The sequence below is a fragment of the Anas platyrhynchos genome, chromosome 2 (genome assembly GCF_047663525.1).
Source record: "Anas platyrhynchos isolate ZD024472 breed Pekin duck chromosome 2, IASCAAS_PekinDuck_T2T, whole genome shotgun sequence".
Lineage (NCBI taxonomy): Eukaryota > Metazoa > Chordata > Aves > Anseriformes > Anatidae > Anas > Anas platyrhynchos.
In genome coordinates, this window is record NC_092588.1 from 93242263 (window position 1) to 93267446 (window position 25184).

General features: G+C 36.6%; 2 protein-coding genes across 5 annotated transcripts in view; one reads left to right on the top strand and one right to left on the bottom strand.

Annotated features, from left to right (window-relative positions):
- Window positions 1–24860, top strand: part of TPPP (tubulin polymerization promoting protein) — a 67743-nt gene extending 42883 nt beyond the window's left edge. For both annotated transcript variants that reach the window (XM_038174420.2, XM_038174419.2), the window contains 2 exons: window positions 7295–7448; window positions 15759–24860. In XM_038174420.2, coding sequence (XP_038030348.1) covers window positions 7295–7448; window positions 15759–15953 — 349 coding nt within the window. In that variant the 3' untranslated portion in view covers window positions 15954–24860. The remainder of the gene's footprint in view (window positions 1–7294; window positions 7449–15758) is intronic.
- Window positions 1–25184, bottom strand: part of LOC119715799 (uncharacterized) — a 53451-nt gene that overhangs the window by 9893 nt on the left and 18374 nt on the right. Inside the window, exons 3-4 of one of the 3 annotated variants that reach the window (XM_072033189.1) lie at window positions 19900–19957; window positions 7442–12225 (exon numbers count right to left, since the gene is read on the bottom strand). In XM_072033189.1, coding sequence (XP_071889290.1) covers window positions 12158–12225; window positions 19900–19957 — 126 coding nt within the window. In that variant the 3' untranslated portion in view covers window positions 7442–12157. Of the gene's footprint in view, window positions 1–7441; window positions 12226–17222; window positions 17361–19899; window positions 19958–25184 lie in introns of those variants that run through there. The other 2 variants (XM_072033191.1, XM_072033188.1) reach the window with 2 other exon arrangements.

Genomic DNA, 25184 nt, shown 5'->3' on the forward strand with positions numbered 1-25184 from the left:
AAAAAAAAAAAGAGTTGCTAGATATTGCTAATGTAAAGATGTAATGATTTGTATTTGGAAATCAAACAGAAAGGGCCTTTTTGTATAAAGCTGTAATCAAGAGGGCAGTACATATTTAGTAGTTTGTACTCAAAAACTGGAGAGTTATAACCTGACAAAAAGGGGAAAAGAAATGCAAAAAAAGGGATTTTATATTCCTTTTCCAGAAGGTTTTTGATTTTCAGTATAGCTTGTTATGTCGCAAGTTTGTTTTGGAAGTACAAACTTCTAAGGTGTTTCACCTTATTAAACACTGCTAACTGCTTAGTGGTATCTGATCACAGAAACATCATTCAACTAGACTTGTCTAAAGAGAGTTTCAGTTTCATCCTGGCATCCAGGGGGGTTCTGTGCCCTGATGGATTTTGCAGCAGATACAAGAGGCTAAATTTGACAGAAATTTCTCCTCATAGTTCAGTAAACACTGAACTATTAAGTTACTTCGGAAAACTCCAAAATTGTAGGAACCTTCCCACCACTGGCTTGTTATCTTCCTTCAGTAGCTGCTGTGAGAATTAAAATTGTGTTTTTGCAGTGGAAAATTCCACTGACCTTGCATATTCAAAAGTGATTATGCAGGCATAACAGTAGGGGAGGGTGGTATGTTAAGCAGATACGGGGATAGTGGAAGGCTCCACTGTCCCAAAATAAGGAGGGTGGAAAACAAGACAAGCAGTTGTGGAATCAGAAAAAAAAAAAATAATAATAATCATGGGCCCCTCCAGTCACAAGAGAAGAAGAAAAATGGGGCAAAAGGAGAAATTAAAGGTTGGTGAAATAAAATTGTACATATATGGTATAGTAACAAGCATTGAGTAGGTTGTATACCTGTAACACTCAGCCAATGAGAAAGCATGTATTCCCTCATGATGGTATCTTCCCTGACATACCCTCTCAGGCCAATTTATATTATTTTCTATCTCTGCCTTATGTTTGTCTCACTCAGTAATGAGATATATAGCACCTGGAGGGGAATTGGCACTTCCAGATTCAGTTCCTGGATAAATGATGTGTGTTCTCTGTTGTCTGAAAAAGTAAATCCTTTTACCTGGGTGCAATAAGCCAGTTCAGGAGAAGGGACTGCTTTTATTCAGGCCTGGGTGCTCGGTAAAAGTCAAACACACCCATTGCCAGCTTCTACATTACATTTATACAGTAAATTCATGCATCCTCTACTACATAAATGATACTTTATTATAAGGATGCTCAATTAAACATAGACAATAACACTTCTCTTCCAAGGGAGAGTTTGTTACAACTATCTCCCCCCTTTTTGAGGCTTAATCATGGTTTTTCTTTAAAAAACCCTAAGTCTCAAGCCAGTCCTTCACATCTCCTTGGGATGGAAAGAGGTATACATTCAACCAAGCAACAGGTAATCATCAAGATGACTTGTGGTGTCTTGATGTCAACATGACCATTTCAGTATCTAAGTTCTGCCCCTTGATTGGGTAGGAGTCTCTGATGCAGGGTGATACCTCAAGTTTTCTCTTCTCTATTGTTTCTTTTACTACCACCTTTCTTTGGAGGTATTAGATAGTACTGTTCAAAGAACCTAATAGAGTTGTATTGCAGTATCTTTCCTTCTCCCCTCACCTTCAGCTATATTTTTGTCAAATTTTTACAAAGTCCCTGCTTGGGGTTAGATATGCACTATTTATATTTTCTCAGGAAACTGTCTTCTCTTCTTGGAAGTTTTCTGCATTCTATGTCTTAAATTTCACAATTTCATTCTTGAATGAAACTTGGCAATATAAATAAATAAATAAATAAATAAGTAAATCTTCACAGGATATGCAATTATTCCCATTAGATTGCAGGATTCCAGCAGCCTGGTTAACCTATCTGAGGACCTCACTTTAGTTTGGGATTTTTTTTGGTTGTGACTTGGGGGTCTAAATACTGAACTGTTTAGCCCAAAGAGGGATGAAAGTGAAAATTGTAAACCATCGTAAACCATCTTGGAAATGCAAATGTTTCCCTTTAGCAGAGGTTAGTACAAACCTTTGTTACTTCAAGCAAGTTTTGTGTGGTACCTTTTTGCTGTCAACCTATACCACACAAATATCTCTAACCATTGCTATTAATGTACATTATGTTCACAGACTACATCAATAAGACTTTGTGTATTATTACAAGAGGTAAGAAAAGAAATGTCAGTTTTACTAAATGAACAGGAGGAATTAGTGATTTGGGAAATACTACAGTAATGATGATAAAGCTGCTGCTGTTATTGAAGTTATATTTGCAAATTGAAAATTCTATTGATAAATGAAAATTAAGGAGCTTTAGCTGTAGTGAGTTTACAGTGTAGCAGACTGCTACTTAAAAAAAAATCCGTGTGTGTTTTTTTAATGTTAAAAGAAATAAATGTTTTAGAAGAAACATCTCTCTCTCTCACTCTTTCTCTTGCTCTCTCATTATGGTATTGTTTGTTAAACAGCCACACGTTTCTCACTTCAAAATTTATATTATTTTTTGTGTTTAATATAGAGCAGAAACAGACAAAGTTTGAAGTCAGAACTTTACTTGACTCTTACATGGGTGTGAGAGCAGGAGTGGCAAAACAGAAGTTGCCTGAGTAACTGTACTGTGCCAGTAAGTCAAAAACCATGGCAGATAAGCCACTCAGGCATTCTGTTACCAGATCAATCCTTCATTTTTGTCTTCTGAATGTGTGAAAATTTTTTGGAGGAAAGTAAATATAGGGAGTATTCAAAATTGAGGTTGTTCTGATATACAAGAGAGAATGTGGTCAAGTTTTAAGTGACATCTAGGTTGACTGAGACACCCAAGTCCATGGGAATTTAGAGCAAATAAACCTTACAAACAAAATTTATCAGACAAGAGTTTAAGCAAAACCGTTTGTTGGGCTCCAACCTCTAGTTATGTTGCCAGATCAAAACTTTTGGTAAGATCACAACTTCCACTGCAAAACAGTCTTGGTTAGTTTATACGGATGTAATCCCTCCTGGAATGCTAGCAAGAATAGAAGCTTCTCTGACTGTTTTTACATTACCTTTCACCTCTTCAATCTAAAAAAATTGAAAAGAAATGTGACCATTGGAACAGGATGATTTTGGGTAACTCAGAGATTAAGACAGAAAACGATTACGTCGGAGGCTATGCTGTGTTAACACAACTGTGTTAACAGTGCTATGGAGAAAAAGATTTCTAATATTGTTCAAGAATGTTGTGTATACATTATGTGGAGTGTATTTGTCTATTTTTTTTAGCTAAATTTATAGAAAATTGTTAGTCCAAATAGTATACAAGTCCAAATAATATAGAAGTACTCATTTGCAGCATTAAGTTTTCACATTGCACTGTTCTAATCTTGTGATCACAAGACAATGTTAATGGTACTACTTGCAAATGAATACTTTATTACTTGCTATTACAATTTGCTTTAGGCTAGAACTTGTTCTTTTATACTTTTTATATTCATTATGCTGATGTTCAGGTACAGAACTGATGATGCTTTCACATATGTGAACCTGGGTTCCAAAGAGCAAACTGAGGAATGAAAGCTTGAGTTCAGAATCTTCCCGCTTTGTAGTGGTCACATGTGAAGTGACCCATCAAGGAAGGAGAAGTGATGGGAAGCTTCCAAATATTTTTCTGAGTATCATCAATCTGTTCCCAAAGGTAGAGATAGATAGAAGCAAAATTTCATGTGTACCACTTCAGTTTCTTCCACTGAGGATGATGCATTTGAGTAATTATGTTTGTTGTGATAAACATGGCTTAAAACAAATGTAAGGCCGTATAGTTCCTAAAGGTTTCTTAACCATAAAAGTTATAATAAAGCATGGGGCTTTAAAATATATTATTAATGCTTCTCATACATATTTTTCTCTTTTCATTGAGGTAGCCACCCTTATGACATGTGTCTTAATAAAAGCCTTCTTTTTCCGCATTCCCTCTATTGTTACTGTTTTCCATTCCTCCCACCCCCATTCCTGTTTAATTTCAGGTACTTTTATGCGGGATATAGCTCAAAAAATCATGTAATGGCAATCGTACTTTTAGTTTTACTCTAATTACCATTTTTGCTGGTGAAGAATAGCTGCCATGGTGCACATTTCTTTTTCTCTTGTGTCTACCAGCAATAGAGCATTGCTTACATATGTATCAAATTTGTGTTTATACCTTAAATTGGAGGGAGAAAAACTCATCCCCTTTCCCCACATTGTTGTGACAAGGAAAAGAACAAATGTGAGAGGCAGGAATAGCCATGTCTCATGTGGGGAGGGCAGAGGTGGGAAAGATAATCACAGAATCACAGAATTGTCTAGGTTGGAAGAGACCTCAAGATCATCAAGTCCAGCCTCTGACCTAACACTAACAAGTCCTCCACTAAACCATATACCGAAGTTCAACATCTAAACGTCTTTTAAAGACCTCCAGGGATGGTGACTCAACCACTTCCCTTGGCAGCCTATTCCAATGCCTCACAACCCTTTCAGTAAAGAAGTTCTTCCTAATATCCAACCTAATACACCCCTGGCCCAACTTCAGCCCATTCCCCTTTGTCCTATCACCAGGCACATGGGAGAATAGACCAATCCCCACCTCACTACAGCCTCCCTTAATGTACCTATAGAGAGCTCCAGATGAGCTTTGGCCTTTCTAATTTTGTCTCTGCACAGCCTCACAACATCCTTATAGTCCTCCTGAGTGGCCCACCCTCTTTTCCAAAGATCATAAACCCTCTTTTTTTCTCCTAAGCTCAAGCTCAATTCTTTGTTCAGCCAGGCCGGTCTTCTTCCACGCTGGCTTGTCTTTGGGCACATGGGGACAGACCGCTCCTGTGCCATTAAGATTTCCTTCTTGAAGAGTCCCAGCCTTCCCGGACTCCTCTGCCCTTCCAAACTGCCTCCCAAGGGACTCTACCAACCAGTGTCCTGAACAGCTCAAAGTCAGCCCTCCGGAAGTTCAATACAGCAGTTTTACTGGTCCCCTTCCTGGCTTCGCCAAAAATAGAGAACTCTACCATTTTGTGGTCACTCTGCCCAAGACAGATCCCAACCACCACATCTCCCACCAGTCCTTCTCTGTTTGTGAAGAGAAGGTCTAGTGGGGCACCTCCCCTGGTAGGCTCACTAACCAGCTACGTGAGGAAGCTATCTTCCACACTCTCCAGAAACCTCCTAGACTGCTTTCTCTGGGCTGTGTTGTGCTTCCAGGATATGTCTGGGAAGTTGAAGGCCCCCCACGAGAACAAGCGCTGATGTTTTTGCAGCTTCTGTCAGCTGCCTGTAGAACTCCTCATCCGAAAATAAATGTCTATATTCTATCTTATAAGTGCAAACGCAAACCCAAATGTTTTAAATGGGTTAATAAAAGAGCTGGTAGTGTGAGGGAGGGACAGAAAAACAAACATGACAACAGTGACAACAATGAAAACAGTACACTTGCATATAATGCTTTTGGTAAGGAGTCATTGTTAACTACAAAAGTTTCTGCTGGAATTGGTAAGGCTTTTCCCATTGTGGTCCTGAATGATGATCCAAGTTAAACTGTAGCAGTCCTGATTGGAGACTACCAGGTAACCACTATGCTTCAGAAAAACCCATTTGAAAGGTCTGTATGTTAGATTTGACTGTGAGTCTATACTGAACAAGGGCCTTATTGTGGTCTTGGGCTGAATCTTTATGATGATTGTCAGTGCAATGTTTTTTTAAATGAGAGGCAAATCAAAATGCAGTCTTGACCTCTTGAGCTAGTTAAAAATCCTTGGACATGTTTTATCAGAAGAGGGATGTTAATCCTACTAATGAGAGTCCTGGACAACTTCCAAGTAGTTAATTGCAGTATGTGTGATGTGTTTTTCTGTTTAATGAAAAGTTGGATTATATTCTTCACTTCCATTGTCACCGTGTTTTTCTACTAGCTAATTCCATAACAAACTCCCACATATGCTTCACCTAAAAGTGACAAGTAGTCACAGACAGCAAAATTTGGTCAAAATAAAAAGTTTATTTTTGGTTAAAATTGGGAGAGCGATGGATGTAAGGATTTCCTACATGTTGGACCGTGGTGGAGACAGAGTATGCTAGTAATGAACTGGTATGTAGAGGGTTGTGTTTGTGTTGACATTTTGTTGTGAATAACCAATTTCTACTTGTTTTAAAACATTAAGATGCAACTTCGTTTCACATTTAGTCAATTGACATAGGATTCACTTCCTAACTGTTGGTGCCTAAAACAGAGAGATCTTGCATCCTCCTTTTGTTAGTGGAGGCACTTTAAAATTTGAGTGTGATTTGACTTCTGAACATGTCTAAGATGAGATCAAAGACAGATAACTTACACTTAGCAGTGGCTTTCTGAGGTACCTGAAGTCAAATTCAATTTCTATGTGTAACTTTTTTTTTCTAGTCAGAAGTCTCTGTTGTCTTAATGTCTCTGTGCTTGGATCTATCATTTTTTTTCCTCTGTAAACAACTGTCACTGTCAAAAGGACTGGTCTTTTTTTTTTTTTTTTTTTTTTTTCTGATTTACTAGAGACACTATTTAAATAAGAAGAAATGCTTAGGCTGCAAACAGAACTAATGTAGTAGCATGCTTCTCAGCAAACAACAGGGCTCAAATGTTTGTTTATTTTATTAATTAATTTATTTGTTTTTAGTTTGAGGTTTTCCTAATGGAAACAATCAAAACCATCTTCTATTACTCTGGTGCAACCCTAATTAGTACTATGTTTAATGTCAGAGCATCTTTTTGGAAGGTTTTCTATTGAATTTTAGTTTTAAACTTATGCCCACATTTTAGTGTGTAAATTCCTGTTCTAAAGATCAACAACACTGTAAAGAAAAGGTGTGTTAGCAAAAATCTTTACCACTCGAAGTAAACATAAGTAAATACTGACCTATGAATAGCATGTCATAACCAGTTATTCGAAGAGGAATAAAAAATAACAAAACACCAAGGCTCTTCTACTCCTGTGTTTTATGGATGCAGGCTTTATGGGTGATCAACCACGTGAGACTATATCTTGCACAGACCTAAAGATGTTTTGATAGCAGGACAGTTTCCACTAGTTCCTCTTTATTTCTTAACCTTCATCCAGGAAAGTTTCTTAAGAAATTGATGTTTTAATGGGCTGGGAAATGTTTTCATCGGGTGAATGGCTTTCTTTCCTGTTATGGTTTTCTGTTGTTCACTGTGGCAAACTAAAAACTTTCTGCTATTCTTGGAATGCTTGTTGTGCTCTCTTGTAATTTCTTTCAATTTCTGTGTGTTTTGACAGGGGAAAGTCTTCTAGAACTATTACTTTTGACCAGTTTAAAGAAGCTCTTCAGGAACTCTCCAAGAAACGATTTAAAGACAAGAGTGATGAAGAAGCAGTTCAAGAAATATATAAACTAATTGAAGGAAAAGCCCCAGTTATATCTGGAGTAACGGTATGTTACTGGTAGATTTAAAGGATGGATTGTTCTAGCTGTCTTTTGTTCTATCCCAGTGTTGTTATATTCATCTGCTTCCTTCTACAATCCACAAATCCAAGTAGTATGCTTCCGGGGCTGGAGGCAACAACGGTGCTAAATGAAAGATTATGCAACACCTGAATATTGCACTACTGTGTATGCTTGGGTGGCAGTGTCATTGCTTCTCTTGGGAATTGTAGTACCACCTAGCAGGGTGGTCAGAAAAAATGAACAAGATAGTGTGTGACTGAAATACAGAAATGTTTATTAAGAGCAGTATACTCAAACAAAAAATAGTGAATTTAGAACTTCATCAAACAGTTCTAAGGTGATGTGTGAAATACCACAAAGACTGAAGTAAAGAAATCTTAAAATCTACTATGTGAATACAAGAAATCTGGAAATAATTATCAAGTAGTCTGATCTTTGGTTTCTGTTTTTTCCAAGTCTGTCAGAACTATAATGTTTGTTTTGTCCTTGGTTTGGTTATTGATTTTGTGTTGTTTTGTTTGTTTTTTTAATGTTGGCAGGGTATTATTAAAGTTTATATATGAAAAAGAAGTTATAATGCCTAGTGTATTTAGGTTTGGTCGTCCTTTTCAAATGGGCAGCTCGGACAAGTTTTTACCATGTAGTTCAGTAGTTACTGGAGCATTCAGCATGAACTTAAATACTCTTGTCAATTTAGTTCCTCTGCTTAAAGTTTGCGGTCTCCCTGAGTTTACTCTGTAGAGCTGTGAATGAAAATCTAATTTCCAGAAAACTAATCTTTCCAGAAATTGGTCTTGTACAAATGAACAGTGGAAAATTCAAGTGGATAAATCTCTTTTGAGTTGTATAGTTTGATAGATTTGTACAAGATTTCATTCTACTGACTCTTGTGCTTTCATTTGAAAGAAGTGGTAGTTTTATTACAGGCTTAAAATGATGAGCCTTTCTTTTTGTCCTGTCCATCTGTCCAGGGTTTCTCCCTTGGAATTATGCATATTCTTTTAGGCCTCGCTTCTGATTCCTATATATTTTTGGTATTTCAGCACACAGGTACTGAACTGATCAACAGCTGCTAATGGGGAAAGTCTCCATATGTGTGAAAGGCAGGGTGTTGAGAGCTTTGCAGCTGCATGGAAGTATTGTGTAGGTGCTGCAAATGTATATGAATGTGACTGCAGCACAGGGAGAGTAATAGAGTGGGAATATAAACTCATGGAATCTTTTAGGTTGAAAAAGACCTTCAAGTCCAGCTGTCAAACTGATCTAGTGAATCCTATAACTAAACCATGTCCCTTAGTGCCATGTCTGCATGTCCAGGTGTGTCCATGTCCACAAATACCTCCAGTCCTTACCTGAGCAACCCATTCCAATGCTTGACCACCCTCTCCATGAAGAAATTCTCCCTATTTATTTAAACCTCCCCTGGCACAACTTGAGACCATTTGCTCATGTCCTATCACCTGTCACTTGAGAGAAGGGACCGAACCATCCTCGCAGCAACCTCCTTTTAAGGAGTAGTAGACAGCAATGACATCATGTTTTCTAGTCCCTTCACCAATTTCATTGCTCTTCTCTGCACACTCTTGAGCAACTTAGTAACCCTGTAGGGAGGGGCCCAAAACTGAACTCAGTACTCTAGGTGTGGTCACACCAGTGCCACATAGAAAGGAACAACTGCTTCGCTAGTATAATTGGCCACACTATTTCTGATGGAGGTCAGGATGCCATTGGCCTTCTTGGACACTGTTGCATTAAAGGCTAAAGAAGTTTGGCAGGATCTAAACACCTTGCGTGCCAGCTTGTCCTCAGATATCAGAGGGGCTGAAGGCAGCTGGGCTTAGATTCTGGGTGATGCCCAATTCAGCACTAGAGTCTGGTAACATTCAATATACTGAATTACCAAAATCACAAATGCACAAATAGTGCAATATACCTTCAGTCTAGTAGATTAATGACTGGTGTAGCGTTTTGAAGCAACAGCAATACAGGTTCTTTTAGACTGCTGGTGATAAATACAGTCTGAAAAGCGTGTGCAAATACCAAGAATATGACTAATACAACTAACTACATATAAGTTAATTTATGAAACAACTCTATAGAGAATGTTAGGTTTTCTGGGGAAGCACTCAGTATAACCAAGAGTTCAAATCTCACTCAATAGTTCTCCCTATGGGGGGGAAAGAGAGGCTCAGTCTGTCAGCTGATCCCAGAAGTCAGTGATGTCCTCCTGACTTGTCAGCAATGGTGTCTTCCCTAACATTTTTCGTCTCTTGAGCCGTTTTTATACTATTTTCTTATTTTTAGATGGAGCTTGAGTGACTAGTCATACATACATGTATCTTTGTTATGATTGGTATAAAATTTTCTTTTATTTACTTTAAAGGTATAAGCTCAGAGAAATTCAGAGTGCATACTCAGTGAGGAGTGGTTGCACTTTGGAGATGGGTAGCCCTTGGGATGGAGGTGTGTTTTGGTGTTATAATGAGATTATAACGAGCAAAGTTCACTCAGAGGACATAATTTGTTTATTGGTTTGATCCAGGGCTGGCTGTGAAGTCTATCAGTTCTGTAGTTACCAGTTACCTCCCTCTGCGGTGATATTGCAGAGTCTGGCCATGGTGTCTCCACTCCATCCCAACGCTCCATGCTATTTCTCTAAGAGTCAGCTCACCAAGCTCCCCTGGTGTCGTCTAAGGTTGCAGGCTATGTTGCCAAGGGGACTAACATGGAACAGATTCCTTGCATATATGCCACATCTCACCCTGGAAGTTTCTTCAATGCTGAACCTTCTCTTAATGTGGACATACCTTTATTCTCAATAAGCAACTCCATCCACTATGATACTTCAAATCCAGTCATCCTGCCAGTTTTTCAGTAAGTGATCTGGACACCTGTTCAAGCCATGAGCAGCGAGTTTCTCCAGTAGAATACTGTGAGAAACAGTGTCAAATGTTTTACTGCAATACAGGTAGACAAAATTTACAGTCTTTCCCTCATTTACTAACTGAGTCATCTTGTCATAGAAGGAGGTGAAGTTGGTCAGGAAGAACTAACCCATCGTAAATCCATGCTGGCTGCATCTGATTAATTGAACTCCTGTATGTATTGCGTGATGACGTTCAAGCTGATCGATAAGCTTCCCTGGTACTGAGGTCAGACTGACAAGCCCATGGTTCCCTAAATCCTCCTTTCTACTCTTCTTGTACAGTGGTGTCACATTCACTAACCTCCAGTCAACTGGGACCTCCCCAGTTAGCCAGGACTGATGGCAAATTATTGAAAGTGGCTTGGTGAAAATATTGTTGAAAAATAGCTAATAGCTAATATTGTAGAAAATAGCTAATATTACAGGGGAGAAAAAAAGGGTCGTTTGTAAATGCCCTCACAGAGGCCACCCCTGCAGCCCTGAACTACCAAAACCTTGCTACATAAACCAAATACATTTGTGGTGGTTGTTTTTACCCTGTGTGTACCGAAATACTGGAATAAGTTGCCCAGAGAGGTGATGGAATCTGCATCTTTGGAAGTGTTCAGGAGTTGACTGGAGAAGTATCTGAGCAAAAGTATCATTAGAGCTTTGCTGTGAGTGAGGGTTTGCACTGGATACAGGCTCATATGCAAATGTTCCTTCCAACTTGAATCGTTGTGTGAATTTATGAATATGAATAAATCGAGCACTGGGCTGTGCTGTAAGAAATCTGATAGTGATTACCTTGTGGGCACAGAATAGGCCTGACTCTGAGCAGGTATCTTGGCTCTCTATTTTGTTGTTGTTTTCTGTGAGATCACTTGTTGTCTAAAGCATTAATTGTTCTGTAGATAAACATGAGTAACTTCCCTATTTAGAAAAGGGAAAATCTTTGCATTGATGTCTCTACTGAAACTGTACAGTAGAATTTCTGGCAGTGGTCATCAGTGTCAATAGGCTGCATGTGATTATTGATTTATTGTTATTATCAATGGACTGTTTATTGCACTTGTATCTAATGTGAACATCCCTGAAAAACTGCTGCTAAAGAAAATTGTATGTAACAATATGGTGGTACAATGTGTATAATGCCGCAATAGACTGTGGCAGCAGAAAATACGTACATTATTTCACGTTCCTGCATAGATGATAGAAATTAACAGCTGTTCTGAAGTTAGAGGGCAAATTTTATGGAAACAAGGTATGTGTGCACGTTTGGCTCATAAAATAAGGACATTAGCTAGAAGTTCTCCATCTCTTAAAGCAGACGAATATACTGTTACTGTTGCAATTAGTACATATTTAATCTGCCTATGTGCCTAAAGCTCCTAAAGGAATTAAGACGTTGTTTGCTTAGGTCAAAGGAGAATGTGATTCTTGTGAAGCATGCAGAATTCAATGTAATTTGTCATCGTCCTTCAACTTTTTTTTTTCTTTTCTCTCTTTTTTTTTTTTTTAGGTTAGTTAATATTATTTTCTAAGCAATGGGCTGACTTAGAAGAGCCCAGTCTTGTGCTTATCTTGAGCTTTAAGGGAACTGTTTTGCAACTGAACTGGAGCAAGTCTCATTAGAGACTGGGGAGGAGGATTCACCAAAAGCCCATCTTGGAACAAAAACAAACAAAAACAATGAGAGTGTGTACTGTTTCATCTTTATCCCCAATACGACTGTAGAGCTCTTTCTCAGAGAAGTGCTGGCACATAGTTTTTGACGTTGTCATGGTAATCAGGCTACTAGATCCCACAGTTTGTGGACGCTTGGAGTCTTGAAATCGTTGGGAGCTGGAGCTAGAGCTAATATTACAGGGGAGGAAAAAAGGTCATGTGTAAATGCTGAGTATGCAACATATGATTTGCTCCTTAAGTTGGGCACTATACAATCTTACATTGAGGTTGCTAGATCTGGGCCAAGCAGGTACTGTTTAACTTGAAATTGTTCGTGGAGGTGATGTCACAAACAAGGTACCTTCCTTAATGAATTTTGGTGAAGTTCTAGTGGGAATACTAATCAGTGGGAAGTTGGGGGTGATCTGTATAGAGTTAAGACTTGTGGTATTAGAACACCCAACTGGTGTTAACTGGGGATTATTCCTTCAAAAGTTCTCACCCTGACTTTATTAAAATGGTGTTACTACTGTCTGGCTCTATTGGAGTTAGTTACCACTTTCTTTTCTTTTTGTGTGCTAAGCAGAAGCAGCACGAGTGAAATCCAAATTTTTTGTTCAAGTTTGATCTGTGTTCCTGACTTCCAGCATTTATTTGTTTTTAACACATATGCATGCTTTCCCATGAATTGAAACAGCGCGCACACACACACACACATCAAGAAACATCTTTTTCTCCCCAGTATGCACTTGCAAACTGGCTCTGTTTTCTTCTAGAACCTCCTCCCCCCCATGCACACTTTGGGGCTCAACAAATCCTCTTCTCTCAGCTTCTCACTGCGTATGCCACATGTTCCAAGCTCCTTACTATCTTAGAAGCTCTTCTCTATAGACACTGACACAAAGGGGTAAAAAGTAGCAAGTTTGTACATGATCGTTTCAAATCAGTAAATCTACTGGTATAAAAACAATTCCTTTTTACTTCCTCTAGCTTTTTCTGAGACTGTGGCCTGTTCTGATCTTCTCAGTGAGGTTTTAGTGTGAGCGGAGATTCAGTTGAAGGGGTGGGGGGGCAGGGCATGCATATCTTTTCTGACTCCTCTAAGATGTTTCCACCAACCTGGAGGTCAGGTAACCACATCTTTGGGTTGGAGGCCCATAGTTAAGAAGCAATATATCATGTGATTAGTTATGTACTGTTATTTTTATATATCCATACATATTAATTTATTAAGGAGAGAACAATGTTCCAGGAAAATACCAGTAAAAATATTGGTGAATGAACAGGTCCATTGTCAGTAATCTTCCCTATTATGCTTCTGGCTTGTGTTAATGAAAACAACTGAGTAAATGGGAGAACAGCCAGCCTTGGAGGGCAGAAGTTTTGGTATTTTGGAAAATACCATTGGCTGATTCATCTGGTGTTCCCAACCAGTTTATACATTCATTATATTTAAGTCTCTTTTGCAAAGTAAAACTTTTCTCATAATGATAGGTTTAAAAAAAAAGGGGGGGGTAAAAAGCCAAGTTCATGTGGATCTTCTGTGATATGCACACTTTTTGGTTAGCTGTATTTCCAGACAGAGAAGAAAAATTGAGGCTTCTGTGAGTTCACAGAAAGGAAAGAAGAAAGTTGCTCCAAGTGGTTTGCTGCCTCTAGAAAAATATAAGTAGGCAGGTATAGCTCAGTCTATAGTAGGTAGATAAGTAGTAGGTATAACTTATCGCAGATAGTAAGCAGTCAAGCACTTGGAGATTGGAAGCAGAATTACTGTATGGCAAGAGAGAAAATTTGTCTGTGATGCACTGTTAAAAAGAAGGTGGAGTGCTTACTTGCTTTTAGATGGGAATTGTCCTGATTTAGCTCTTTGTGCAGTTCACAGTATTTCTTCTTGCATTTTTCCTGCTGATGAGGGGTAGTCAGCTCTTTCCCTTCCCACTTTTTTTTTTTCCCTTTTTTTCCCCCCCTGTGAAATTGGTAATGAACACCTAGGTGGCACAGAAGAAGGAGCTCCCAGCTACTGTGTTAAATTGTGTTGCCCTTTTCTCTGTTGACAGTTTAGTCTCTGGTTACAAATATTCAGGATGTTACCAGCAAATAATTAAAACCAACCAAACAAACAACAAGAACAAAAACAACAATGAAAAAAACCTTGCAAAGATTACTAATTGGTACTGTGTCTGAAATCTCCCAGAACATCTTGGCTACGTAAACAAATCTATGTGGCAAACTTTTCTAGGGAGAAATGGCATTAAATACTATAAGGGCGTGCTTGAGGGAGCAAATAAAGCCATTCAGTTTCAATGAAGAATTAAAGAAGGATGATTACAGTTGACAGTTACTGTAGCCTGGTAGACCATTGCAAAAAATGTGTCCTGTTTGAGTAAGGAGTAATATTTGCATCTTACCTAACAGTCCTCATTTGAGCATTTTCAGCAGCATTAACCACTCCCAGTGCTCTGATTCTCTTCTATGCAGAAATACTGTTACTGAGTTACTGCTGAGTTACTGGTTATTTTGAAGAGCAATACTGTTTCTTGAATAGCCAGCACTGCCTTTTGCAGCTCTCCCATCAGAGAATCAGTAACTTACCAGGAGTTGAGAAAAGATGTCTGATTTCAAAAAGAAGTACTGTGGAGGATGTGGCTTCCATGGTGGACGGGCCTCAGTTACAGCATTCATTCCCATTCTTTTGGTACAGATTCGAGTATGTTTTCCAAGTATAGCATGAGAAGATATTCAAGCTACACTGTTGTGTAGAAGAGCTTCGTGTAACTCTGAAAGCCTGTTTGTTAGGTGTCATTAATAAGTGCTTGTTTAATCCAAAGATGGGTAGAGATGGAATGACGTTTTTGATGGAAGATGCTTTGGGAAACTTTTTTACTTCACTACAGGGAAGTCATTTTTGTCTCTAAAATACACCCTAACATATGGTAGCATGCATAATGACACCCAAAGTGCATCAATATTCGTTCATGTCATCATCATTTCCACTAGGACACAAATATCTTGTTTTATTTTTTTCTTTTAGTGCCCTTTTTCTCCTGATTTTCAAATGTAAACTTAATTTTTCTCACTCCAATCATGCAGGTTGGCATGTTCCTGTATTGTTCTGTGACATACTGTTTTCATTCCATTTGCATAGTGACATTTTCTCAATGATCGTAAAACTTTAAGTAGCCTTATATGACTCAGTGGAAATAATTTAGGAGAAAGTTTTTGCACAAAGCCATAGATGACTAATTTGGTAACAATGAAAGTAACTTTCAATTCTTATAGTTTTTTACTTCTATCTTAATTCTAGTGTTTAGAATAAATTTTAGTCTCTCGTACTAAGGAATTCTACTTGTATTGGTTTGCTGGTGGAGGAATTGGAGTAATTGGTTACATTGGTGGAGCTGGGCTTTTATGTTTGGATGTTGAGCTAACAGGTTTTGAACATGGCAATTCCTGTCTTTGGTGTTTAAAACTTGATTGTTAATCAAAAGTATCTCATATTGAAAGTCTCTTGAAAAACTTTTGATATAAGTTGCACTTTTTTATTCTTGGCTATATTATTATTGTAATTCTATGTAATGGCAAAGAACAAATTTTTCCTTTTGCTGAAAGCGAGTAGATATTTACATAGTATCCATCATTAGCATCAGTACCATGTACAATGCCTGTACTGAAAGTAACATTTCTGATGTGTGTTTTTGTATGTCTTTTCTTTCTTCCAATAGAAAGCCATTTCATCTCCAACTGTATCACGCCTTACAGATACATCAAAATTCACGGGTTCTCACAAAGAGAGGTTTGATCCCAGTGGGAAAGGAAAAGGCAGAGCTGGCCGAGAAGATCTGGTGGATGCTTCAGGATATGTATCTGGCTATAAGCATGCAGGCACATATGATCATAAAGTACAAGGAAGCAAGTAAGACTGAGGGTTTACAACACAGATGGAGAAAGAGAGGGGGAAAGAGAATATATTTTTAAGAATGACATAGATGAGTCCTATGTTTCAGTTGTTGTGAATGCTGAGGCTATGTTGTCAAGAAGTTTTCAGGAACTGGAACTGATTTCAACATCTGATGAGCTACTTGCAGCACAATGCCACTTCATTACATTCCTCATGCACACATTGGCAAAAATAACTGTATCAGTTAAAAAAAAAGACATCATTATGTTCAGCGCTTTAGACAAAAAAAGTCAAGAGCTGTTATATTACTCTTCGTCAATTTGAGCAAAAAATTTCAAACATTCCTAAATGTCCTGAGGATGTAGAAGAAAACCTCCTGAAAAGAGGCTCTTTCATAGCAGCATTTCTGAAAAATATCCCATTATTTATGCAGATTGATTTGACTACTGTTTGTGGGCTTTTTCAAAAATGTCTTATGTGCAATCTGGAACTTTCCTTAAAAGATTCAGCAGTGTATTACTGCGGAATAATTAGTTGTAATATACAGGGTGCTACCATGTAAATTTCACACAACATTTATGAAAAATTAAATTAAGAAAAAAGATCTACTCTGGGACAATACAAGTTCTAACATATTTATGTCAGCAGAAAAAGGTGGAGAATACCAACCCCTTACTTTCCTCCTGTCTATACTTTTTGCTTTGTTATTGTGTGTACTGTGTAGCATGGTATGCCTAGCTGATTTGTATGAAGCTAATTTACTAACCTGAGAGGTGAGGAACAAGACGTTACTAAGAAAGTCTACTAAAGCTTTTTGTAGTCCATTTTCAAGTTTGTACTCCCTCACATTTGAAATGAAGGGGGCATTAAAATAATAATGCTTTAAAATATTGATTTTGACTAAACCTTGCAAATCAGCGCTAATAAGTGAATGTTATTATGCACATATCCCATTTAAGCTATAACATATGTAAGGAAGGTTATGACCCCCTTTATTAAGGACATTTAATATTAATATTCATGTAACTAATTGCAACTTGCACAGAAGAATATACTATTATACTTGTGCTACATGTTCTGTTAGTTTTGTTTGAAGCCAAAGGACTTGATTCTCTGTTTAGTTGTGCCGCCTTATTTGGGAGTAATTTTATTGATGGGAATGGCTTTCTGTTGCTATAGAAGAACCAATTCCACATGTTTAAGGTACAGGCAGCTGAATGTGACCTGCCTGTGGCCCAGATCGCCCAAACAGGTTAATAAGAATAAAAGTCACTCTTTTTTATTTTTATTTTTATTTTATTTTATTTTATTTTGTAATATATATATGTATACATACACACATACATGCACTGGTTAAAAGGGAGAGAAAAGGCTGGTCCACTTTTCCACAAGAGCTGAAGAAGTACTCTAATGTATTACTCTGGTCCTATAAAATTATGAAAGACAATTTTTTGAGTGTTTAAATGCAGCTCCTAACTGCTTTGCTTTGCTTTCTTTTTAAAAAAGCTCAAGCACTCATTTTAATGTTTGTCTGTGGATAAAGGTTAATAACTTCACTGTTTTCTTCCTAGCATTATCAGCATCAGCATCCCACTCAGAGTACATAAAATTCAGTGAGCTTCATGGTCTGTCACATGCCATGCGGGCTAACAGTCTGTATTTGGCCCATGTCCAAAAACAGAGAGCTGGTTTTCAGTCCTTTCACATTTTGTGTTTTCCTTTTCTGACACTGAATGGCCTTTCTTGTAACTTTGCCTCAAATGACCCTTTAAGCCCATACATCAGCCTGAAACCACAACAATAACACATAAAGGCAAGGAGTTCATCATAGATTTGAAGATTTTTATTTGTTTGTTTATAACTTGTATTGGTTTTTATTTTGAGGAGGGAGAGAAGTTTACTAAAACTTAGTACATGTTCTTGTCAGGTTTTAAGTATCTTTTTGCTGTGATTAGCTCTGGTTATCTGGGAAGACTTTTGATATATCCAGGGATGCTCAGGTTGAGAAGCCTTCACCTTTGTGTGAGTCTTTCCAAGATTTACTCTTTGTTCTTGAAGACAAATTTACAGGGAATGAAGGATTATACAATCCTTTCTTGCATTGGTGACCTGTCACACTGAGGCAGCAAGTAGCATACTGTGATACAAGCAATGGCTAAATTATTCCAGCATGGCAGTAAACTGGCTAACTGCAGAGAACCCTCTTCTTTATGATATATCACTGGTGCCTGTGCACCTGAAGGTTAGTATTTTTTATTTTGTTATTTTATTATTTTATTTTATTTTATTTTATTTTATTTTATTTTATTTTATTTTATTTTATTTATTTTATTTTATTTTTTTATTTTATTTTATTTTATTTTATTTTATTTTATTTTATTTTATTTTATTTTATTTTATTTTATTTTATTTTATTTTATTTTATTTTATTTTATTTTATTTTATTTTATTTTATTCTCCTTATAAACAAAATGGCTAAGCCTCCCTTGACAAATCCTTAGCTAAGTTAAAGGCAAGATTAATGTCCCTGTTCTTCTCATTGACTTTAAGACTTGTCTGATAGCTCACTGGTAGCTGAAAAGATCTGGACCCTGCCTGAATGAAAGGTAAAATGAAAGTCCAGTCTAATGAAAAGATGAACGAAAGTTCAGTCTATTGTAGAGCCCTTCCAACACTTTGTTAATCTTGCCATTTGTTGCTAGCTAGTGGTCTTGTCTGGCATACTAGGTGATGCCTAACCTAAAGTTACCAAGTGAAGGCTTTCTGAAGTATGCAAATACTGAGTGCAAGTAATGATATAATAGAGTAATGGTATAATGGAGTAATGTTTGGTTAGGAAGTTTTTAAGGTCATATTAAGTTTTAAGTTGCTAGTCCACAGCATGAGAGAGATCAGCACACTCATAAGCCAGAAGGCATGCAAAATAATTGTGAATGGGGACAGATCCAGGCTGACACTGACAAGAAATGGTGAAGAAGAAACTACACCAACTTTGCATTACAGTATGAAACCTGTGCCAGAACTAAAGCACTTTGTACAGACCTGATTCAAAGTTGTATAAAATGTTCAGTGACATAGTAAACTTTGGATCAGGGCCTGAAAAGATGCTTTAGATAGCAATATTTTATTTTGAGGAACATTCTTTGTTTCTTCTTCTGCTTTGCAGTTGGATAGTTTAAAAACACAATCATACAAATGCATGAAAAGAAATCATTCTGATATGACAGTGAAAAATGGAAGTTGTGGCTGGAAAGGTAATACTTCGGAAGGATTTTTCCCTTTTACTACACTTGATATGGAAGACATGGAAGATAGAAGTTATGAACAAAAGCACCACATACATTTTTGTATCAGTGGTTCAGCCACTTACTGAAGCTCTTACTTTCTCACTCATTTCTGTGGGAAATTAAAAGCCTAAATACTAGCTTGTTAACCATAATGTTAATTAATTAATTAAATACTAGCTTGTTAACCATATTTCTAAAAGTTCAGGCCTGTTTGGGAATGAGGCAAAGTGGTGTAACCACTTCTGTTGTTTGTTCACCTGCTGTTCTCAGGAAATCAAGTACAGCTTGTAACTCAGAGATGATGGAAAGGGATATCTTGGGAGGTGGCGTAGAGGATATATACTCATCGTGTATACCACTACTCTACATAAATGGCATGCCTGAAGTGAGGACATGGTGTGTACCCAATAAGGTTTATACTCATCTCTGGTTTTTGGCCATCTAAACTCATTCCATCAGACTTTCCAGTCTGATTTCTCATCTGCAATGCTCTTGTCTATAAAAACCTATTATTCCTAATTACCTTTGCTTTCAGTGAACATACTGTTGAGGTAAATGTGATCAGAAAGTTCATGTAGCTTTTAGCAATAATTACCTATAAGAACAAACTCCAATTTGTTCTTTTCACTGTTCATTTAAAATTAAACCCTTAAATACTATGACAGTACCCAGTCTTACCTGCATCTCCAGTCTGACTGTCGAACCTTTGCAAGATTGAGGACAAGAAACAAAAATCCTAAGGCAGAAGAATAATCTTATTAAATATATATATATAATTCAAAATGTGCAGAAGAAAAATGAGGTTTATTATCAGTGCTTGTTTAATAAATTTATTACTCTCTGTGCTTTAGTTACTTGTTGAGAGTTTTCCAACAATCATATCTATATGGAAATTTCAGGAAAAAATATTGTCCTGCTCTTCGTGGCTATCAAAGCTATCACAATAGTGTTACTGAATAACAGACATTAAATAATATATCTTTTTCAACAGTCCTATATGAACAGTTGTGACTAGTTGTAATAAAGTATTTGGAAGACCAAAAGAAAAGCTGAACATTGGACAATGGACAATGTCTGGCCTGTTTGTGTTTTTGCATGTGTGTGTATGTGTGTTACGTTTTTAAAAACACACCGTATTTCTTACCAATGACACGAGTATCTTTTTTACTTTAGGGAAAGGAGAGGGAAATTTCCAACCTACTCATATGTCACACTTTGTGTTTTTCATCACTATAGAGACTCTCCTTCAAAGATACTTTGGATTAAAATGTGATATTTCCCCTGTATTTTACTGACTTTACCTGAATTAAAAATTCCTCTGGCAACTTTTTGAAATTATAGAATTCATGGGTTACCATTTCAGTCATGTTTTTCCTCTGTTGGCTGAGTTAATATAATTTTCATGGCAGATGGAATTTGTTGGTAAGCCAGAACTAAACGGTAAATGACTACTATGGATTTGCAAGTGGGAGGTATAGAGAGAAAGTGCTTGTGTTTCCTTCTCCAAAACCAAAACTTTAAAGTAACTGTAATTGTGTTATTTTTTTAAGTGATGTCAGTTAAAATAAACTTTCTTTGTGCCTGCTTGTATGATAATTATCAGCTGTTCAAAATATAACCTTACCTTACAGTAATGCATGTATATTGGGGGCATGTGTTTGTCATCCATAAGAATTATGTTTGCACTCACCAAGTAACAAACCATTTACTTTCATGATAAAATGTAATGTGTTGCACTAGTACATATCCTTTAAACTCTGACTGTTGGCCTTGTGTGTGTGCTAAAATGATTGCACCTTTGTGTATATTTTTTGTACTGTGAATATTATGTTCTGTCTGTTAGTTGGTAGTTGGTAATGTAATACATAGGACTTGTGCTGGTTTGTGTGTGTGTGTGCACATAATTTTTGAATCCAGCTAAGTAATTAAACCATGTAAGTGCTGGCTTAAACCTTAAATCTTAAAAGGCAAAGCTCTAGTCCTGCAGCCTGAGCTATTCAGCATGGCCAGTAGTTGGTAATGCTGCCATTCTACCTCCATAGTACAAGAGTAGAGATCTAGAATTTTCATGTTTTGACACATATGTCTATTCTGTTCCTATTTCTGGAGGAAAACACTCTCCAGTGATTCAAGCATGGATTTATAATGGCAAAAAGAGTTCCTCCTTAGTGAGCAAGTAGAAAAGAAAGAGTCAACAGTTTCTCTGAGTGCTCCCAGGAGATAATTTAAAATTATGCCCTGTGTGGGCCCTGTATTTTATTTTGCCCCAACTTTGTGAAGCAAGTTGACACTTACAATGTATGCACGCAGTTCTTCATTAGTCAGGTAAGCACAAAATCATGGTATAGTGGGGGCAAGAACAGGGAACAGGAGACTGTCTTACAATGCCTGTGAACTTTTACAAAATGAAATACCTGAAGCATAATGACAAAATCTCAAACTTGTGTGAAATTCTCAGTTTGGAGTGCATCAACTTGATACATGTGTACCTCCTATATTTGGAGTTTTGCCCATAAAATAACATTTAGACATTAAGTTATTAATTTTGTGCACCCAAGTGCCCATCTAGCTACCAGATATAAGCTGGAAATGAAGGACTGAGCTATTCCTTTTAAGTGTTCAGAGTCCTAAAACTAGTGAGAGACCTTTAGTTGCATTCCTGCTTGCTCATTAAACTCAAAAACAGTGCTTTGTCTCAACTAAGAATGGTGCCTCAGGAGACTAAAGAATATTGCAGGTAGATGCTCCAAATCTTAACTGTCTGAGCAATTTGTTTTTCCACATACAAATAATTGTTATATGCTTTTTTTTTTTTTTTAGTACTATTTATTTAATGTTTTTCAGTATATTACCTGAGCTATATTGTTTCAAAATCTGTATAGAGATGGTGGATTTCACAAGTTTTAAGATATAGCTGTTTTCTTATATTTCTCAGAAAACATTTAAATTTAGTTGTTTCATTCAAACTAACTGATCTAATTGATCACCCACTGTAGGTAGACTTTGGCAAGAGCAAACCTGATAATAAACAAAAGGAAAAAAAAAAAAACACAAACCAACACGGTGTATTTGCTGAGTATTCTTGAAAGAGATTTACAATACTGATTGTCTGAAATGACTTTAAAAAAAAAAAATCTCCTTTGTAATCATGCGTGTGCAAATGTCCACTACTTTGAGGCATGTGAGACTACAGAAGAGATTTTTTGTTTTGTTGGTTTGAGATTCTTCTATACTTTACATTTGCAAATTGACATTGAAGTGCCCCATGCGCAAACCTGACCTGATCTGGAAAAGTATTAAACACCTACCACATTCCATTGCAGGTAACGATACAATTAATTAATTTTCAAATATATTTATAAAGCTTCTCTTTTGTGAGTAAAGTTTCTGACACTTGAACAAAGTGTTTTTTTGTTGTAAGCAATTTTAGAGGCCTGCAAGATAACCTTCACTAAAGGTAGTTTGCCCTTACCTTCAAATATCTTTATGCAATATTTTTCTATGACTTTACACATTTTTCAGTACAGGTCACAAACTTGAATAAAGTCACATCCAAGTTAATTAAAAATATAGTCTTAAAAATATACCCATATGCTTCATCCATCTTTACATTTTAATCAGAAGCTATGTTGTTGTTGATCAACACAAAGAAGAATAAAGGAAGAATGACAATCTGCATCCCAACAATCGTGAATCGTTTTAAGCTCCAGTTTACATCAGATGAGTTTCTGCATGGTTGCATTTGCTCAAATGTTATTTTTAAACAAAGCAATGAAACAATGCAGCCTGTGGTCTGTTGAGTTACGTTAATGCAACAGTAAAATGCCGTGTATCAGTAATATTCATGCTAAATACACACTACTTCTTTACAAAGGCTTTGTGAAAGGACAGTTAACGTACAAACTATAAAAATCTGTTGGCAAACTACTTTTGTTAGTACTATATTGCATGAAATGGCCAGGTCATCAACAAAAACAAGTTACCGGATGCAATTAGTGTATTTGTCTTTGTGCTGGGCTTAGAATTATCAGCTTTGGCAAACTATTGCAGTACAGATGTCTGTATAATGCTTATAATACAAAGTAATTGTCTTTATATTCTGTAAATCAGAGAAATAGTTGATGTTGCGTAAGTATATTGATGTTTATTCTTTGCAAGGTTTTATACATCAGATTTAAATGTTGGAGGAGAAATTTATTTATACAGAAGTATAATTTTTGAATCTTCAAAGTTGGTTTTCTTCAGCCATGAACCATTTATTTATGCACATCATGCTTTATTCCTTTGCTAGATTGTTTATCTCTATGTGTTCCAACATACATTTCTTTTTTTGCTTTAGACAGTTTGATTCTTTATTTGGACAAATGTGGGTGTGCATGCTGTCAGGACCTGATCATAAAGTGGAGAGGTGAAAGAAACTGTTTTGTCTTTGATTACCTAGATCACTAAAAAATCTAACTGTTAAATAGTTGATATGAAGGTGGATCTTGACATAGTCTTCCTTGGAGCACTATCCAGCATGATAAAAACCTTCAGTGAATTTTACTATTTCTTGCTTATTTTGATTTGTCTTTCATCTTGGGCCCCAAAAAACAGGAAGCTGCTGTGTGCTAATAGTTACCTGCAATATTTATAACTGTCAACATTGAAAACATTAATGTTCAGCTGTACTAGCATACTGTGAAATTTTAACACAATTAAAACTTTACAAGATCATTTAACCTTACAAGTTTACTTTTTTCTTACTAATTTATCACTGAACCTTTTTTCATTATCACAAATGGACAACTTCAGCATAGAATTTCTTAATCTTAACTGTAATAGGTCAACATATGCTAAGCAAATATTTTTAACCACTTGATGAAGGGGTCACAGAATTACAGAATTAGGGATTGGAAGGAACCTTGAAAGGTCATCTAGTCCAATCTCCCTGCTGGAGCAGGGTCCAGGCACTGTCCAGTGTAAAGAACACTGGGTAAAATTTTATCCCCACTGCAGTCACTGCTGGAATTCTAACTGGCATTAGCAAAAAGGGAGTCACCATTCTGAAGGGGTTAATAGGCCTTGTAAACATGACAAGAAGTTATGGGGGGAGCACAACATTGATTCTCCATTTCCATACCTTTGTTTCTGTTAATTTAAAACTACTACTATACAATCTTTAAAATAAATAAAAGAAACTTGAAAGGAGATCATATACTACTAGCCTGTACTAGTTTTTTGTTTTGTTTTTGAGGAAAGGGAAACAAATTTTTATATATATATATATATATATGCAATATATTTTTACACTATTAATGCTAAAAAGTATTAAATGTATCACATTATCAGTATGAGTGTTAATGGCAATGTTCTGGACGTTTTAAACTTTTCAAAGTTGTGTTAAATTCTAAAAAAAAAATAACAATGGAAAAGGTACTTTGTCTACTATGTTATTGTCAAAGTTTAAAGGAAAAAGTTAAAGTACAGCAGTTATTTGAATAGCACTGTAAAAGCTTGGCTTGAAAAGCTATAGTGAAATCTGTATTGTAAACACCATTTTTTAAAGCATAGCTTCTCATAAAGTATGGTACTGCTGTTGACTGTAAAAATTTGTATGTTTAATTGGCAAAGTAATCAATAAATGTGTTACTACATCAGTTTCTGGTTTCCTCCAAGTAAATGGTGTTTGCAGTTAAACTCTGTTGCCAACAATTATTTTACAGTTTAGCTGATAAGCAAATGGCTAATGAATGTATTAATTACATTAAAATGCTCTCCGAAAAGCCCATTCTCTGGCTCTGAACAGAATAGGTTTATTTTTTACAATTTCTTTTCCTACTTTTGAGTAAAGCTAGCCTTTACCATCATGGCTACACAGCAATCATACTAGAGTTCTCAAAATGTAAAAGTGATCCACCAAATGAAAATTGTCAGCAACTAAACAATTTCTTCTTAGGTAGCTGTGTAACATAAATTGGACT